Source organism: Eptatretus burgeri, chromosome 6, assembly GCF_056783735.1.
Source record: "Eptatretus burgeri isolate ZD-2024b chromosome 6, Ebu_testis_v1, whole genome shotgun sequence".
NCBI classification, from domain to species: domain Eukaryota; kingdom Metazoa; phylum Chordata; class Myxini; order Myxiniformes; family Myxinidae; genus Eptatretus; species Eptatretus burgeri.
In genome coordinates this window covers 18,045,505-18,065,515 of record NC_140966.1, presented here as the reverse complement: position 1 = coordinate 18,065,515, position 20,011 = coordinate 18,045,505, and the positions used below count along the sequence as shown (strand labels likewise).

At 43.8% G+C, this 20,011-nt stretch overlaps 1 protein-coding gene across 1 annotated transcript in view; it reads left to right on the top strand.

The window, feature by feature from the left end:
* The window catches only part of SND1 (staphylococcal nuclease and tudor domain containing 1), a 657,386-nt gene that overhangs the window by 75,784 nt on the left and 561,591 nt on the right, over positions 1-20,011 (top strand). The window contains exons 4-6 of the mRNA XM_085884182.1: positions 4,415-4,528; positions 7,508-7,597; positions 14,538-14,638. Of these exons, the coding sequence (XP_085740308.1) occupies positions 4,415-4,528; positions 7,508-7,597; positions 14,538-14,638 (305 nt within the window). The remainder of the gene's footprint in view (positions 1-4,414; positions 4,529-7,507; positions 7,598-14,537; positions 14,639-20,011) is intronic.

Here is a 20,011-nt window from a genome sequence, read left to right as displayed (position 1 = left end):
TCTCGTTAATAGGGGCTGCCACAACAATTACAGCTGAAGAGGAAAGGTCCTAAGGAAAGCTGTTGGGCCATTGTTTTTATCATTCTTCAGCTGTTTTGTCATGAAATCTGCTGCAGAACTCTCAACATTTTTTGACAGACATGTAATTTTCTTTGCATCTCAGATTGCTCGCATTTAGCATGACAATGGACAGTGGACCATGATTGAATTGTTTATGAGGTCTGGTGAAAATTCTGCCGCAAATATGTATGAACTTCTCACTACAGTTTACCGAGAGGACATAATTGCTGTCAGCAACGAATAAATATGAACTGGCTGTATCAAATACTAGAAGGGGTACCCAACCTCACCTGATGCTGTCCTGATCCTGTTGGCATTTTAAAGAATTTTTTTTTGTGGAGGCCTAAAACACTTCCCTTTCCCCATTAAGGAATGGGGTCAGGGATCATTTACTATTACCCTTCACGTAGCTCGAAAGGCTGAGGCACTTCACAATTTCCCAAATATTTTTTTGCCGAAAACACTCCCCCACACTCACCGATGAACTGCTGAAAGTTTAACGAAGATCCATTTCGCCATCTGAGAAAAATAGTCACACACACACATACATACACACCTCTCTTGTGGTATCGATGGCAAAATGGATCTCACTTGAAACCAAGCAACTGATGAGTGTTGTAACAGAAGAGAATGCACCAACTGAAATCGAGATGCACCTTGAGGACAATTTCAGTTCCATGTTGGAGTTGAACTGAAAGTTGATGACAACGCAATGCCTGCTTCTGTGGGATTGTCGTGGCTGCTGTTGAAATGTAGGTTCATCACTGATCTCGAAGCAAAATGGTAGTAACAGTAGTGGAAACACAAAGTTGTGTCCAGCTCCAAAACAAATCCCCAAAAAACAACCTTTGCCTTCAGCCAAAATGTCACGACTGTCATATTTTGGGATCAAGAAGTGCTCTTTGTAAATCCCCTTGAAGATGAAAAAGTAAATAATGAGTGGTACATTCAGGCATTAAACAACCTTCTGAAAGCCTTCAGGAGTAAATGGTTGATGCTCGGTGCAGATGACATCATTTTTCACCATGATAATGTGAAGCGATGCACGACACGCTCAAAAGGCCAATAAATTGTCAGGCTCGGCTGGACTGTTGTGAAACATCCACCTTACAGTGCAGATCTCGCCTCATCAGATTTCTATTTTATTGCACCTCTGAAGGATTACTGACCTGGGCACCATATTGCAGACTATGACGTAGTCAAACTTGCTGTGAAATTGTGGCCCAAAGCTGTCTGTGAAGGATTTTGAGCATTGGTTCATCGGTGGGAGAATCATGTTGCACCTGATGGAAATTGCATGGAAAAGTAACACGTTTTCCAACGATGAAGGAATATATGTACATACATCGTTCTCTGTTGATATCTATGGAAATAAAGAAGCAATCGTGAAGGGCATTCTTTTTGGGGTAAGAAAGTCATCAAATTATATTAGAAACATCTTGTTGCAGATGATCGTTTGCAAAAACACATTTTTGTATCGTCACTGCACAAATACGGAATTATCATGTAGCAGAGAGCAAATGGCATTATAGTGAGTGGATAATTGAAAATATGCAAGAGTGAAAGGAGTTGAAGAAAATTTGCAAAGAACTTGGACACTGGAGGAAGCCATTTGGTCTGTCTTGCATGCACTGCAGCAACACCACAATGATTCAATTAATCGGTTTATCTCGTCCAATTTCACGGGGTTGTGGGGAGGGGAGGTGTGGGGAGAGCAATAAAGCAGGTACAGGGGCATCACCATGGTTGGTTTGCTTGTTTTATTTATTTATTTTTATTTTTTGGGGTGGGGGGGGGGAGAGGGGAGCAGAGTGATGGGGGTTGCTGTGTGAGAGATGAACAAAGACTGACAGTACATTTACTTTTTCATGCAATCCTCACACAGACGTCACAATCACTACATATGTACAAGCTAACAATCACCCATCTGTACCTCATCCACTTGCCAGTCCTGCCAATTTATATGTACCCCTCTATCCCCATTGCCTTTTGGTACGTATCTGATTCCAGTTTGAACCTGATACTGTTTCTTGGGCCACTACTTTTCCAGGGAGACCATTCCATCCATCCACCATTCTGAGTGAAAGACCTCTGCCTCATTACCATCCTAACTCTTCTCTTCTTCTCTAAGACTTCTCGAATCACACTCTAAGACTGTGGGTCATGGTCCTGTAAATGTCCATTCTGCTGAAAAATTAATTTGCATTCTTTTTTTCGCTCTCCTTCATCTCAAGCATCTCTATCAGATCCCCTCATAATCGCCCCCTTTTGAATGTGTAAAGTCCATTCTCCTTCAGCCGCTCCTCATAACTTAGTTTTCGAGAGCCCTGGAAGATTATTTATCAGTAATAATGCAGCACAAATGCTGGCAATTTTTTTTTTATATACATTTCAATGTATGAATATGCATTGTCTTGACCTGTTTGGTGTTCCCATCTGAACTTGTAGCTCATGATTCTGTGACTTAGGTTCGTGTTCCATATATGGTGTTAATTTGTCTGTTTACTCCTGAAATTTCTACGTTTTTTGTGGGAAAGAGTTAATGTCACCTCATCATATATATATATATATATATATATATATATATATATATATATATATATATATATATATATATATATATATATATATATATATATATATATAGTATGTGTAAGCTTCTGCAAAACATTGAGACCACATAACAGTTTATCACAGAATGATCACTTCTGGCGAAAATACCTTGAAGAAGAAGAAGAAAAAAAACATTTCAGGGCCATTTATTTCAGCGCCTTGTATCCATGGGCCATCCATTTCGGCACCTTGTATCCATAAGCCATCCATTTTGGCACCTTGTATCCATAAGCCATCAATTTTGGCACCTTGTATCCATAGGCCATCCATTTTGGCACCTTGTATCCATAAGCCATCAATTTTGGCACCTTGTATCCATAGGCCATCCATTTTGGCACCTTGTATCCATAGGCCATCCATTTTGGCACCTTGTATCCATAGGCCATCCATTTTGGCACCTTGTATCCAGAGGCCATCCATTTTGGCACCTTGTATCCATAGGCCATCCATTTTGGCACCTTCTATCCATAGGCCATCCATTTCGGCACCTTGTATCCATTGGCCATCCATTTCGGCACCTTGTATCCATCGGCCATCCATTTTGGCACATTGTATCCATAGGCCATCCATTTTGGCACCTTGTATCCATAGGCCATCCATTTCGGCACCTTTTATCCATAGGCCATCCATTTCGGCACCTTGTATCCATAAGCCATCCATTTCGGCACCTTGTATCCATAAGCCATCCATTTCGGCACCTTGTATCCATCGGCCATCCATTTTGGCACCTTGTATCCATAGGCCATCCATTTCGGCACCTTGTATCCAGAGGCCATCCATTTTGGCACCTTGTATCCATAGGCCATCCATTTTGGCACCTTCTATCCATAGGCCATCCATTTCGGCACCTTGTATCCATTGGCCATCCATTTCGGCACCTTGTATCCATCGGCCATCCATTTTGGCACATTGTATCCATAGGCCATCCATTTTGGCACCTTGTATCCATAGGCCATCCACTTCGGCACCTTGTATCCATAAGCCATCCATTTCGGCACCTTGTATCCATAGGCCATCCATCTTGGCACCTTGTATCCATAGGCCATCCTTTTTGGCACCTTGTATCCATAGGCCATCCATTTTGGCACCTTGTATCCATAGGCCATCCATTTTGGCACCTTGTATCCATAGGCCATCCATTTTGGCACCTTGTATCCATAGGCCATCCATTTCGGCACGTTTTATCCATAGGCCATCCATTTCGGAACCTTGTATCCATAAGCCATCCACTTCGGCACCTTGTATCCATTGGCCATCCACTTCGGCACCTTGTATCCATTGGCCATCCACTTCAGCACCTTGTATCCATAGGCCATCCATTTCAGCACCTTTTATCCATAGGCCATCCATTTCAGCACTTTGTATCTATAGGTCATCTATTTCAGCACCTTGTATCCATAGGCCATCAATTTTCGGCACCTTGTATCCATAGGCCATCCATTTCCGGCACCTTGTATCCATAGGCCATTCATTTTTGCGCCTTCTATCCCTTGGCAAAAGGTGCTGTATAATTATAAATACCATTATTATTATTATTATTCCTATTATTAATAATTTATACCGAAAAGTTATTTTTTGTTGTCAAAAACTGCACGATTTGAACAAGTATAATTTTGTTTGCGCAGTGGTATCTGTGTTCTCCATTTCAATTATATTATCATACGTGCTTTTTAATTGTTTTTGCCTCATCTCAGGCAGTAACAGAAATGAGGAATAAAATTCCACCCCTTCTTGATCTCAGGTGGTGCAGATTGTCAATGCCGATGCCATCGTGGTGAAGACAAATGACGGAGAGCTAAAGGCCATCCATCTGTCGAGCATCCGGCCACCTCGCATGGAAGGCGATGGCCCAACAGTACGGTTTGGTGATGCTGTTGTGTCTTCTTTAAGGAGAAGCCACAAAATGATTAAAAAAAAAAATTATTGACCATGTTGTTGAAATCGATGTTTTGGATGAAGTGGAATTTAAAACAAATATTTTTCAGTCATTGAAAATAACTTGAAGTCCTTTTGTTAAAAACCATATAATCCTGATTCAAGGAACTCGTGCTTTTCTGTTGTGGTTTATTGCTTCAATTGTAGGTACACAAAAAAAACCACTGAGACACAACATTGATGATCATTATTGCCATCATTATTCAGCCTCCCTCGATAGGATAGACCATAGGGGGAGGCTTATAGCTGTTGCAGGGTTTGTTTCTACAATTTGTGCCCCCAGTTTTTAATGCTACCACCTTCCCTTGCCTTCCTACTCTTTAACTTCATTATTAAACTTAGTTCCTCAGCCATAATTTCTGCCCGACTAAGACATAACGTGCTGATTCATATCCTCAAACCAGGAGGATAAAAGTCTCTTCATCTTCTCCATTTAACTGCTTCAATATCTCATCAATCCTGTATCAACAACAGGAGTCGTGGACTGACTGGATGCTTGAATGTTTTTTTTTTTAAATTGCCTTTCCAGACGATTCCCTTCAACCAAATTCACACCCAATCGGGATGGCACCAACACCTGACTCCATCCTCATCAACATTTTCGATTTCAGCTCCGGACTGATGCTTTTTCTTGACGTTTTCGGCATACCAAGGTTTTCAGCACAATTACCAATATGGTGGCATACAGAGCAGGAAGACAACAACGAGCATGCTGATTGCTTGAGAGGAGACGCACTCAGAGATTCGCTCTGATTGTTTATTGACGATCTCAACTCGAGCGGTCACGTTTTCGGTCGAGGCAGTGTGTTTTATACTTGCAACTATTCACTTGCTTGATGGATTAAAAAAACAAAACAAGGACAAATGTGTCCAAGAGCCACGTCAGAAAGGTTTTGTCTTCACCAGAAGAAGAACAACAAGAAGAAGAACAACGCGGAGCTCTCTTCGAGCCAGCGTTCGCAACGCGACGCAGCTAAAAACGTATATTTTTGGTAATTAATATTTACTTTGTGTTAAAGTGAATCCGTGCAAAGAAGGGTCGGGTCACGCAGCGCGGGGCATCACCATCGTAGAATGACTGCTTAACTGCCGCTATTATTTTAAGAAGCCAGTTTTGTTGGTGTTTCGTCATTAACATTGTCTCAATTCGTACAACAGCATATTTGCAGAAGAAAAATGTTATCCAAAATGAGTTATCTTGAAGTCACTTTAAACCTTCTTTTGTTTTTGAAAAATTGCATAAAAAAAAAAACGCAGTATTTTAACTGTTAATGTAATTCACCTGCTTATTCATCTCTATCACACGAACACCATTGCAGTTGTCTTCCTCAACTTCTTAATCATACTTTCATGATCATGGGGAAGCATACTTTTATTCACATGTTGCCTCATTGAATTTCCTTTTTCGTTGTGGCTGGAATGCTTTCTGTGATCGGTCAATGAAATCACCTTTTGTTCATTCAACCATTAACGAGCCAAATGATCGGTGCAAAATGGGTAAATGATATGAAGTTCTCCAAGATGTTTGACCACGTCGAAGGTACAAAATAAATTTGAATTTTCAGTTCACTTTTCATCCAGAAAATCGAGTCAGAAGCACAAAGTCTTGTACAAACAATTGGGTTTGTCATTATCAATTGGAATTTGCCATCATGCAAATAACTTGCAGCAGCCACAATCGACACAAACCTTTGGGAGGAAGTCATTTTTAAAATATTCTCCTTGAATTATCTCAAAATTACTTGATAAGTATGAGAAGTCTTATGAAGTCATTATTTTGATAGTGAAAACGGGCAAAGTTCAACCTTTACTTGGTTCATTGGCCGAATCGAGTCATATTCAAGGTGCGGGGATAAAACGTATGGAAACAAGGATGGATGTATAACAAATGCTGAAATAATGAGAACAGCACCATTTCGTCATTTATGCAGCTTGCAGGTGTCGGTGGACTCTATTTTTTTGTTTGTTTGTTTTTTTAATTTTTTTTTGTTTTTCCTGAACTATCATGATGGCACTTGTAGAAGGTCTTTCTGTAAGGTGATGCATCGAAGGAGTACCAAGGCACAATAACAAAAAGTCGTTTGAAAACCTTGTAAATCAGATGTTTGATATTGGGGAAAGAAAGCTCAATATCTTCAGAGCAAAATAGATTATTTTTATTCCTATTAAGTTGAATCTGTCAGAATTAAATATGTGGCAATATACATGTAAGTTTATAAGCCTGGTGTTGGCTTAGTGGTTAGGGTGGTGGCTTGGGATCCCAGGGTCCTGAGTTCAAGCCCCGTTGGCTGCTGAATTAACACCAGGGGGTTGACTCAGCCTGTCATCCTTCCGGGGTCGGCGAAATGAGTACCAGTGTACTGGTCCCGGTGTATGCCCCGGTTAGAATAGGTGTACCATATCCCTGTGTGTCGTAAGAGGCGACCACAGTTGGCGTCAGGAAGGGCATCCGGCCATAAAACATTGCCTCAAGAAAAAAAAGCCAACCCCTGCACAGCAGGGAAAAATGGCTGTAAAAATGGTTATATATACATGTAAGTTTATGGGACAATAAGTTTATCATATCCACAAAAGTGGAGGAACTCTTCATGCTGCCGCTGCCCTCACCCTTCCTTTCCCCACAAATGCTCCATACATGCACCATATTACCCTCTTTCTCCTCACTCCTATGTCATCCTAAACCTTTTTTTTTCTCCCCTTATCTCCCCACTCCACCCTCTTGCCCTTCAGTTAATCTCTGATCCTGCTCTCTCCCTCCCTTCCTTTCTTGATGTTGCCCCCTCCCCACAAAGCATACATAATAAATAAGTGCCTGCTTATTGTTCATCAGATAGTATCTGCTTTATGCCAGTCTGGTGGGAGGAAAACAATCTTATGACCATCAGTGCTGTTCACACAGGACAAGAGTAGAAAACTTCGACCGTTGTATGACATCCCCTACATGTTTGAGGCACGAGAGTTTCTGCGTAAGAAGCTCGTTGGAAAAAAGGTGGGTCTGAATTATTTTATATTTTGGCAGATGAGACGGTGGATTTTAATAAGATTGGAATCGAGATCTTTAATATTTCTGCTTTCAGATGGATTTTAACTTGCACCCTTTTGGATGCCAGACCAGTTATCCTCACCAGTGTGCCACCAGATGAGCCTTTCTAAATTGTATACAAACTGAAAACATGGTGCCTTTTTCCCCTCATTACAGCAAAAATAACATTCGCTTCGGTTTTGCAGGGAAAATCTTGATGCGCACACCTGCGTTTCCTTCTTTCCCGACTTTTTGCAACCTACCTGTCTTTTTCCGTGCTTTTGGTGTGAGGGGTTGTGGCTTGATGTGTTAGCTCTCTTTTTTGTTGTTGGTGACAGTGCCAACACTTTGTGAGATGCACGGCTTGGCTTGGCTTTTTACCCGACTCCGAATGGGAATCGATTTCGAACAGTACGGTTTGATAGCACAGGTTACAATGGGTGGTACATGGGTTGACGTGAAGAAAAGTATGTGCAGAAGTTATTGCTCTTCAAATTGGCCTTTTGCCATACTGTTCACATCTTTGTTCATCAAATTAATGATCCGGCACTGATACGGGAGATGTTAGTGTTGCATCGAACAGGAATGGCATAATATCGTGATTTATTTATTTATTTATTTATTTTTGCTGCCTCCATGAATATAAATGATGCATACCTAAGTACAAAGATATATTCCAGGAGATCCATTTGCTTATATTGTTCAGTTTGTTTTTTTTCCCCTTTGAAATTGTGCTCACTACTCAGGGTGCTGTGTAAGAATGGGTTGTGAGAAGAGGAATATGGAATTGGACAAAGGATGGATAAGATAATGATGCTATTTTGGCTTTCAAAGGGTTTCTCAGCATTCGATTCTTGCTCTCGAGTTCCGAGATCAAAATTTCTCAGTATAATTGTTGAGATTTAGGGACTGGTTGTAAATGTTGGTTTAAACAGATGATCAGCACTTGAAATAACCTTGAAAATGCAATTTAACATGCACGTCAAAGTTAATGGGGAGCATGTTGAGTGCCAGTGCATCAGAGAATTTTGATTAAGTGGAACTATTTTGTCTGCTTTTTGTTTTTGATTCCATTCATTTTTCAAGAGATGAAAAAAAAAAGAAGAAAAGTCAAATGCTATTGTGTGACTTGTGAGATTAACATCTGCTGTAAAGATAACGCTTGGTTTCCAGTTAGGTCTCAGGTAGGAACATGAGGATTTAATCCATTATAATGATGCTCTGTCAGGCACCATTGCAGTCAAATTCAGCTGAATGGAATCGAAATGATCCCCAACTCCACCCACAACCAGAACATTCTCTTCAAGACTTGCTGCAATCGAAGAACTAAAATGTTTGCTTTACATTTTGCCCTGTTTTTGTTATTTGACACAATACAAGATCCAATTACATATTTGTAGGTGCGTTTTTTTTTTGTTTTGCCTGTTCTTAATGTTCCTTCATCGAAATATTATTGTGTTTTGATACTTTAGAAAGCAAACTTTTCACCAAGGTAATCTTTGTTCCCCAAAGACATTACGTGAATGGAGTGCTTCATGATATTGGTGTTGCTTCTGTATGATTTGAAAATTGACAGTTTTCAGTTTTTTTCCAAGGTTGTATTAATAATTTGAAACCATTGCCCTGTTTTGATGCTTCATGACATTTTGTGGCTGATGTTCCGACACAGATTTCTCCCAATGGCAGGTCCTCCATTCTGGACTTGGTAATGCCAAATTTTCTGACAAATGTCTCCTGTTCCTCTTCTGATCATATGCATGTGAGAGTCTATGCTTGTGAGATCATTTGCTGATCATATGCTTGTGAAGGAAATCTGATCATTTGCTTGTGAGAGTCAATATCTCTCTGGCTATTCTCTGAGAGCTGCCTCAGTGCCGTAGAGTCTGGCTGTTTATTCAGCCTGACTGGCAGGAACTGCAAGCTGCTCTCTCTCTCATGTCAAGACTGCTCCATCATTTATACCTCTCCTGATATTTATACTACCTGGGAATCTTTCCACACAACCTTGCTTTCCTTTGTGGACATATTTATACCATCGAGTGTACAGTTGTCATACCTGTCCTCACCCTGGTATGCAGAATTCTGTGGTGAGGCATTTGCCTTCAAACAACGTGTGTTCTCTTCCTGGAAGGCAAATCCAACCGAAGGCAAACTCCGGTCATTCCACAAAGCCCGAAACAAGTGTGTGTCCACTCTCACGAAAGCCGAAAAACACATCTGGCCAACCTCAAGGCTGAACTCTGAAACCGCTCTCTTTCTTCAAAAACCTCATGGCACCTTGTTCAGTGTGTTTCTGTAGTATGCTCCCCTTCCCTTCCCTCACTTCAAATGCCACAACAGCTGACTGTTCATGGGAAGGCCAAATGTCTCAATTCTGTGTTGCTTTCAAACATTTCATACCCAAGCCCTCACTCCCTCCACTTACCCTCCCCTCTCGTACCTAACTGCTCCTGAATACTGTCTTTCCCACTTGACATGGTGGAAAGGTTTCTGGAAAACCTCGACTCCGATTGTGCAATAGGCCCAGATCAGTGCATATGTCCTTAGAAACCTGCTCTGCCACTCTAACTCATCCTCTTTCTGCTCTGTTCACTCCATCATTCTCTCTGGGGCAGTTTCCATCTGCCTTGAAGTTAGCCAACATCACTGCAATACACAAACATGGTGCAAAACAGATCCTCTTTACTCGAGACCAATTAACTTTTCTCCAAATATAAGCAAGATCATCATATGTATCATTGCAGTCGACATAAAATCCTTCCTTAGCGCATGGCGTGATCTCCGATCACCAGTTCAGTTTCAGACCCGGTCATTCTCCCAGACATGTTGCCTCGGCTCTCCCAATAATGGATGGAAGCCTTCAATCTCAGACATTGACCAGGGCCATCTCTCTGGACATATCTCAGGCATTTGATAGTCTGACACCTCACCTTGATCTCCAAACTCTCTGTGTATAGCAATTTCAATGCTAACTTCTCTCATGGATCACTGACTTTCTCCCCTCCCATATTCTGCATGTAGCTCTTAACAGGACCTCTCATCTCCTCTCTCTGTCAAGGCTGGAGTGCCCCAATGCAGTGTTTTGAGCCCAGTCTTGTTTTTCATCTTCATCAGTGATCCTTCTGATTCCCTGGAAAATCCCATCTTTCTCATTGCTGATTATGCCAAGCTCTACCTAATAATTTCTCATCGTTTAGACAGGCAGGCAGCAGCCTTTTACCTCTGTGCAGACCTTGATAGAATCAGGAACTGGTCCAACACTTGGAATATGTCTTTACTTTGACAAATCCCCCCCACACACACTGTCTTTTCGAAAACACCACCTGGCAAACCATCCAATCTACTTCCGTAACAAAATCGCTCAACTTTTGGGCCTCACCATCAGTCATGATCTTTCTTGGGCAGATCATATTTCCAAGATGGCCTCCAAAGACAGTGGTCGACCAGACATGCTTGGTCGTGTCAAGTCTTTCTTTGGCCTGAATGAAATTTTGAAACCAACAGAGCCTTCATTTGCAGCTTGATGGAGTACTGCTTCCCCTTTGGGCTGGCACCCCTGCCTCCACCTCTCCTTTCTTGATTCCATGGAAAGCAAGACCCTGGGTCATTGGGATCTCCCGTGATGAAGCTGAGTGTCTTGGCTTGCTACTTTCACATCACAGTCAGGTGGGTGACCTCTCTGCCTCCTCTATGCCTGGCGTTGGCTTAATGGTTAGGGTGGTGGGCTTGGGATCCTAGGATCCTGAGTTCAAATCCCCCTTGGCTGTTTCATTGACAACAGGTGGGGTTGACTCTGCCTGTCATCCTTCTGAGGTTGGCAAATTGAGTGCCAGATTGCTGGTGTCCTGTGTTGGAGTGGCGACCTGCCCAGGATTGTGCCCAATAGCCAAGGAGACTGTTGAGGCAGCACCAACGCTCTGCACAGAGTATGGTTCCAATGGATGGATGGATCCCTCCTCTCTTGGTTCTGTCTCAGTTTTCTGCATGAGACACATGGTCTGCTCATAATCTTCTTCTTGTTAAACCAAAATCCAGGCTCACTGCTCATCTCCACTCAATTGTTCCTCTTTTCTCTTACCTGTGGAATCAACTTCCCCAGTCTGTTCAGTCCCATTATTCCCTCCAAGGCTTCAAGACAATGGTTCACCACTACCTGAGGTCATCCCCCATTCATACTCTCCTCGACCCCAAATGACCCCATTCACAAGCACTCACGTTTTCCTCAGTTGTTGTGATTTCTTTGCCCCCTCTCCCTCACCCTTTTCCATTTGTTTGTTGTTGGTTGGTTTGTTCCTTTTCTGTTTCACCCCCACCTTCCTCTTTTTGCTGTGTTTCATTCAGCTTGCATGTAGCTTATTCATTCCCCTCCCCCTCCTTGCCTTTGATCTTACTTTCACCTCTACTCTGCTGTTGGTGTTCCCCCTTTCCATTTTGTTCCCTTCTATTCTGCTGTCATTCTTCCATGAGCCTTGATCATGCATCTTCAAAAAAAAAAAAGTTGTTCAAGTGTATCTTTCTGCCATTGCAACCATATGTTGAGTCATTGCACTCAACATATTGTTATGGCTGTGGAAATTTGCAATACACCAGAAAGGTCCTCAGGTTAGATATATCGAGAAGTTAGTGTGTAGTTTGCCCACACCCGTTGTTTCGAGGGAATATGTGTGATTCATCCGGGCTGCGACGCTTTGAGTTAGCCATTTTTCTTTATCTGTCATTATTTTGGACCAATCACCTCCAACAACCAAATCGCCACCACCAACAACGCCCCCGAACAACTACACCAAACCGCCACTACCTTCACCTCCACAACCCCACCCCGCAAGCATCGCCTCACCCCCATTCTCAAACGACGCCCACCAACAACCAAACCACCACAACAAACCCCCCACCACCTTCGCCTTTCTCCTTCCACAACCATCAACCGCACCACCTGTCAACACCAAACGTCGTGCTGTCCAGGGCCCGTTCGGTGATTGTTGCCAAACGCGTCGAGCCGCGAGTTCAAATGGATGCCTTTACGGGAGAGGAAATCGGATCAGGGGAGGTTCACGCCCCCTTTTCCTCCGTCCAATGGTCGAGCGTCGGGTGGTGTGGCCCCGCCCCCAAGCGCGATGCATGGGGATTCCTTTTAGGAGGAAATTCGGATCAAGAGAGGCTCACAACCCCTTTTGCCCGACCAATGGCTGAACATCGGGTAGCGTGGCCCCGCCTCCAAGCGCGATTTGATCCGCGAATTTACATGCACGCTCCTCCCCCAGTCTATAAAGACGCGAGCACAAGGCGACTTGGGGGCTGGTCGATTGAAGACGGAGGTCGTCGTCGAGGTTGTCGTTGTTGGGTCGTGGTCGAAGTCGTGGAGTCTGAGTCGTGTGTTTGCGGGGATCGGACGGCGAAGGGGACCGAGGTCGAGGGACGAGTTGCGGAGTGAAGCAGGGACGCGGAAGAGGGCTCAGGGGCGAGAGTTCGCCGGAGTTGGTGCGGTCCCAAGGCCCCGCGAGCGGGACGGAACGTCCGCCATTCCTCTCTCTCCACCCCGAGCATCAACAATTCCCCCCATCCGCGCTGAGATAGCACCGGTAACCCTGTCCGTTCCCCACCCCAACCGTGGTGTCGACCGCCCAACACGTGCCTGTGAAACGCATGCCAAAAGGAGCTCACCGACCACGCCAGGGGCACGGAGTCAGGCACGTTACGCTGACATTGCGGCTAGCCCGCCATCGCGCCACGAGGGCGCGGGTAAGACCCCTTCGGTCACGTGGACCTGGCCGCTCACCCAGGTCCCACGTACATTTGGTCCACGGACCTGTCTGCCCCCTTGCCTATGAGGGTGGCTTTTATTTGCTTTTTGTGTAAATGTGTGTGTGGCACCAGTCTTTTAAGTAAACCTGAATAAGTGCTTGTACATTGCTTTATTCGGTTGTAGCTCTGCGTTGCTTTCATTGCTTTGACTGTTATATGTGCATTCTTACTGTATGGCTGTGAATACGTGCTTGCCTTGTGTGTGTGTGAAATAAAAGTGCTTGTTAAATTGTGACCCGTTTCGTTGCGTCCTTTCCTTCGTTTGAAAGTGCCATCTTGCATCACGGAAGGGATTGGTAGTGGGTTTAGACACCCAGCAAGTAATCTGAACCGTCGAGGTCAGCGATAACTCCGCTCGGTTATCCCCTTAGCACGGAAGGAGCCGCTTAAGCGGTTCGTGTCCGGAGCCGACCTGCGGCGTGGTACAACTCCTCGGTACGCTATCCGCGCGGGTACTTAGGTATATCGACATTCGGCGATTCACCCTTTTTCGCGCGGGTAGAATGCGGACTGGGTTGTGGCGAGGTTAAACCCCCACCTGTGACTGGCTCCTGGCGGTAGTTCCAGGAGGGTCACGACTGAATTGTCCATCCGGTGGGCGACGCGGTTGCGATTGGAGTTACGCAATCGTTCGCATGCCAGGCGGGCCAGAATTCGTAACAATATGGTTGATGTAACACTTGTTTGTTGGAATTTCTTTTTTTTTCTTCTTCTTATTTACTTTCACCCAAATCCTCACTGTGAACATCCAGAGACTGTTGAACTTGATGGTTTGCAGTGAAACTCTGGAATTTAGCTTTCACTAATAAGCTGAGATTGTTTTTGTCTCATCAGTTTTTATGCATTTTGTGGCCTTTCAAGATTACAATGCTGTTGGTGTGTTTGACAAACTTTTTCTTATTATAGAAGTTTCACTTCACGCTTGGCCTTAATTTACACAAAAATGCTGTCAGCCCAGTCACTTTTTGATCATTGCTGGTAACTGAATTTTTTCATGTTAAAATGTGTTAGTTTGCAACAAGCATTGCACAAACTATTTGATGACATAATGTGAAGCAGGGTTTTAAATCTTTGTTGCAGACAGTATTTATCTGTATCTCTGCAGGTGAATGTGTCTGTGGATTACGTGCGTCAAGCAACCACTACAATCGGCCCCACTCCTGCCTTCCCGGAACGCACATGTGCAACCGTTACCATCAGCGGAGTGTAAGCCCCGATGTCGCTAAAACATTGTTATGCAAACAACCAGTGGCATCCACATTTACCTGGCAAACAGGGAAATATGAATATCACTGACTTACCCAACCTCTCCCATGCAAACATATTTGCTCTTTGCTTTCTAATTTTGTGGTGTTGTCAATTTTCACCTTGCCGGTTGATTGGCGGTCATACAATTACGACTCAACTGTGAGGTAGTGGCCTCGCCTGGTCCAGGAAGGTGGTGTGTTAGTTTTGCCTGAAAGATGGCCATGTTTTCAATGATAAATTTTCCTGGTCTCATCTGAAACCGAGGCAAGCTTATCTGTTTTGATTATCTTGTCTATAGTCTGACATAGAAACAAGAAATTGTGACTTCAAAATGTTAAAGACTGTAAAATTAATTTAACTTTACATGCATGGTTTGAGGAAAATTTGTCAGTCATTTTGGTCACTATCAATTGAGATATATCTAATATATAATTTGAAGTTTTTGTTTGTTTGTCTGCACGGACTCATCTCCTGAACGGCGAAAGATGGGAGGAAGCCTCTGAAACAAAAAAATGTCGGGACGGGCTCCGGGAAGGTTATCGGTGAGGTGGCGAGGCCTCTTGGCCGTGGGGGGGGGGTGTTTCCCCCTCACCAACCCCCTTCGGCTCTGCACGCGCTAATCTCCTGAACGGTGAAAGATAGGAGGAAACCTCTGAAACAAAAAAATGTCTGGACGGGCCCCGGGAAGGTCATAGGCGAGGTGGTGAGGCCCCTTTGCCGGCGGGGGGGGGGGGATTTTAGACGGTAGTTTATATTTAATGGGATTTTACAGCCGCGGCCATCATAATCAATTTGAACAGTGGTCCAATAGGGAACAGATACTGGGCTCGCGTCAGACCAATGTACAGAAGATTCAATTCATTCAAAAAGGACCTGGGGCAACGCCGGGTGCATTCAGCTCTTGTGAATATATATATATATATATATATATATATATATATATATATATATATATATATATATACATATATATATACATATATATATACATATATATACATATATATATATATATATATATATATATATATATATATATATATATATATATATATATATATATATATATATATATATATATATATATATGAGCTGAATCTGTCACCATGCAACTTTCAAACTACTCGGGTTACTGTAAAGATCGATGGCATAGATTGTATGCGTTTTCTGTTTTGGGTTCCGTTTTCATCAAAACGTTCTCTCAGCAGCCGCTTGCAAATCCATTGCACGTAAATGCAATATGTCATGCAGAATTCTTTGCATTTTGTTGTTGTTGTTGTTATTGTTGTTGTATACCACTACAATTGAGATTTTTTTTTTTAGTCTGCAAAATTTTCTTCTTTTTTTTGTTGTTGGAACTTTGGACTTCTTGCCAAATGATTATATGTCACTCTTTTGCAATTGGTTATTACCTAATGAGTGAATATTTACTTTGAGGGCTGGGAGGTTTGTGGATGCATTTGATTGAAGTCAAAATGTAGCAATTAAACCTTTTTTGTAGGCAAAGCTCTGCTTCGATGTTGATATCCCACACTCATAAGCAGCTTTGAGTATCACTGCCTCACAGTCGCATGCTTTTTGTGTTATTTTGGGATTGGCCTGCTGTTGTGGGTTATATTCTGTGGTGCTCATCTTTCAGTTCTTGCAGGAGCTGTTAAACACTGAATGCTTCACTCTCAAAACTTCGAAGTATGTTGGGAATACACAAATGTTTCTCGCTTATTAGATTGATTCATTTAACGTGCATCTACCTGAGATATGAGTGGTAAAGCTTTGGGTGTTGTTCAGTATCCAGAGTTTTGTAATCCACAACCATTTGCCTGGAGCAGTACTTTTCACTCTCTTATATGTTGCCAGTTATTTACTGTAGCACAGCAATTTTTCATTACCATGGAGAGTAGACCATTACCATGTTGTTGCATCAATGAGGATCGGTCGTGCAGGTGGGATGATGTCGAGCTCTTTGGATGGAGAACAACGTGATGTCTGCAAATATATTTTTCAGACAATTATTATTGGTATTTTGTGATTGTGTTTGAAAGTATGACAATACTGGTTATTTAACCAATTCATTTGTCAAGGATGGTCTAAATGAAGAAGGAAAGAACTGTCGAAATGTGCAGTTGTTTGCATTCATTAATTATTATTTGCTTGGAGAACTTGGAATTACAAATTTTTGTGTTTTTACGATTCCTCTTGTACACAGTCAGTACGTGTTTGTCAGCATTTTAAAATACTTTCAAATTTCAGAACAAAAGAGTGTTGGCATTTTTTATTTGCTTCTATAACCACTCTTGCATTTAAGTTTTGTCAAACATTTCTTGTTGGGTGGGGGGCGGGAGGGGGGGGGTAGTTGTTTGGGGTGTGTGCATAAATGCAGCTTTTTATCTGTTCATGTGTTTGGCTTCAGAGTAAAGGATGCAATGCCATCTGACTGCTTGTCAGATGGCATCACGTTTTGTTTTGTTTTTAATATTCTGTTACTTTGCTCTGAAATATCATTTCATGTCGTTTTTGGTTTTCAATTGTGCTCAAAAATTAATTTTCACCATTTAACTTTTATTCAACTCATTATTTTATTCTTACCGTGCAACATAACCCAAAGTAGAGGGAAATTGGAAAAATCAGCAGGCTGCTTGCTCATTGCAAACAGTAAAAAGACTCCGCACCACCCCACACTCCACTCAAACCTTCTGCCGCACCCCACACTCCACTCAAACATTCTTCCGCACCCCACACTCCACTCAAACCTTCTTTTGCACCCCACACCCCACACTCCTCAAACCTTCTTCTCCACCCCCACCCCACACTCCACTCAAACCTTCCTCCACCCCCCACACTCCACTCAAACCTTCCTCCGCACCCCACTCAAACATTCTTCCACACCCCACACTCCACTCAAACCTTCTTCTGCAACCCACACTCCTCATACCTTCTTCTGCACCCCCACCCCACACTCCACTCAAACCTTCCTCCGCACCCCACCACCCCACATTCCACTCAAACCTTCCTCCACACTCCACTCAAACCTTCCTCCGCACCCCACACTCCACTCAAACCTTCCTCTGCACCCCACACTCCACTCAAACGTTCCTCCGCACCCCACAACCCACACTCCATTCAAACCTTGCTCCGCACCCCACAACCCACACTCCACTCAAACCTTCCTCCGCACCCCACCCTCCACTCAAACCTTCCTCCACACTCCACTCAAACCTTTCTCCGCACCCCACAACCCACACTCCACTCAAACCTTCTTCCGCACCCCACACTCCACTCAAACCTTACTCCGCACCCCACTCAAACCTTTTTCTGCACCCCACACTTCTCAAACCTTCCTCCACACCCCACCACCCCACACCCCACTCAAACCTTCCTCCACACCCTACCACCCCACACTCCACTCAAACCTTCCTCCGCACCCCACTCAAACATTCTTCCACACCCCACACTCCACTCAAACCTTCTTCTGCACCCCCACCCCACACTCCACTCAAACCTTCCTCCGCACTCCACACTCCACTCAAACCTTCCTCCACACCCCACCACCCCACATTCCACTCAAACCTTCCTCCACACTCCACTCAAACCTTCCTCTGCACCCCACACTCCACTCAAACCTTCCTCCACACTCCACTCAAACCTTCCTCCGCACCCCACAACCCACACTCCATTCAAACCTTCCTCCGCACCCCACAACCCACACTCCACTCAAACCTTCCTCCGCACCCCACGCTCCACTCAAACCTTCCTCCACACTCCACTCAAACCTTTCTCCGCACCCCACAACCCACACTCCACTCAAACCTTCTTCCGCACCCCACACTCCACTCAAACCTTACTCCGCACCCCACTCAAACCTTCTTCTGCACCCCACACTTCTCCAACCTTCCTCCACACCCCACCACCCCACACTCCACTCAAACCTTCCTCCGCACCCCACCACCCCACTCAAACCTTCCTCTGCATCCCACCACCCCACACTCCACTCAAACCTTCCTCCGCACCTATGTATCAACCCCGTCCTGGTGGTGGAATTGTGCTGTACATTTGAAACTTAATTTTATTTCAATTTCTGACTTGATCTGTGAACTTCCCAACCCAGATTTCTCCCAGTGGAAAAGCCTCCCTTCCAGACTTTGTGATGACTAACTTTCTCACAAATGTCTCCTGCTCTTCCTCTGCCCCATTTGACTCGTCTAATAACGTACTAGTGAAGGTCAACATCTCTCGGGCCATTCTCAGAGAACAGCCTCAGCACTGATGAGTCTGGCAGTTCACTCAGGCAAACTGGCAGGGACTGCAAGCAGCCATCACACTTCAGGACTGGTCTCCTATATCCACCACCGCTAATATTAATTCAGTCTTGGAATTCTTCCACAGAAACCTTCTCTCTCTTGTGCACAGATTCATCCCATCCCATCTTCATTTGTCTTACCCATCCTCCCACTCTTGGTACTCTGAATCCTGTGGTGAGGCAGTTCCTTAAAAACAACTTGCATTCTCTGCCTGGAAGGCAAATCCAACCGAAGGCAACCTCAGAACATTCCACAAATCCCGCAACAAGTGTGTGTCTACTCTCCGGAGAACCAGAAAACATCTGTCCAACCTCAAGAATGAACTTTCAAACTTGTCTCCGTCCTTTAAAACATGGTGGCACCTTGCAAGTTGGTCTTTGGTGTATGTGCCTCTTCCATCCCTTACCTTTCCTTCAAATGGCACCACAGCTGACTCCGCTCGTGAGAAGGCCGAATGCTTCAATTCTGTGTTTGCTTCAAAATATTGTGTCCCTAATCTGTCTCTGCCTCTGTCTCTCCTTCTCAGTTGTACCCAACTGCTCTTGAATTCAGTGTCTTTTGCACCTGATAAGGTGGAAAATTTTCTGGCAAGGCTTGACTCTGCAACTCGACCGGAGGGCATCAGCTCACGTATCCTACATACCTGCTCTACTCCTCTTGCACTTCCTCTCTCTGCCCTTTTTACCCTGTCATTTACCACAGGTCATCTTCCATCCACTGGGAAATCAGCCAACATCACAGCATTACATTAAAAAGGTGCAAAAACTGATCCCCTTAACGACAGACCAATTGGCTTCCAATCATCAGCAAGGTCATGAAATCCATCATCGCAGAAAATATAAAATCATTCCTTTTCTCCAACAGCCTCATCTCAGATCATCAATTCCGATTCAGGCCTGGTCACGCCACCTTGGACATGCTGATTATTCCACTCTCCCAACAATGTATGGAGGCCCTCAATATCAGACATGAGATGAGGGCCGTCTCTCTGGAGATATATCAAGCTTTTGATGTAGCCTGGCATCCTGCCTTG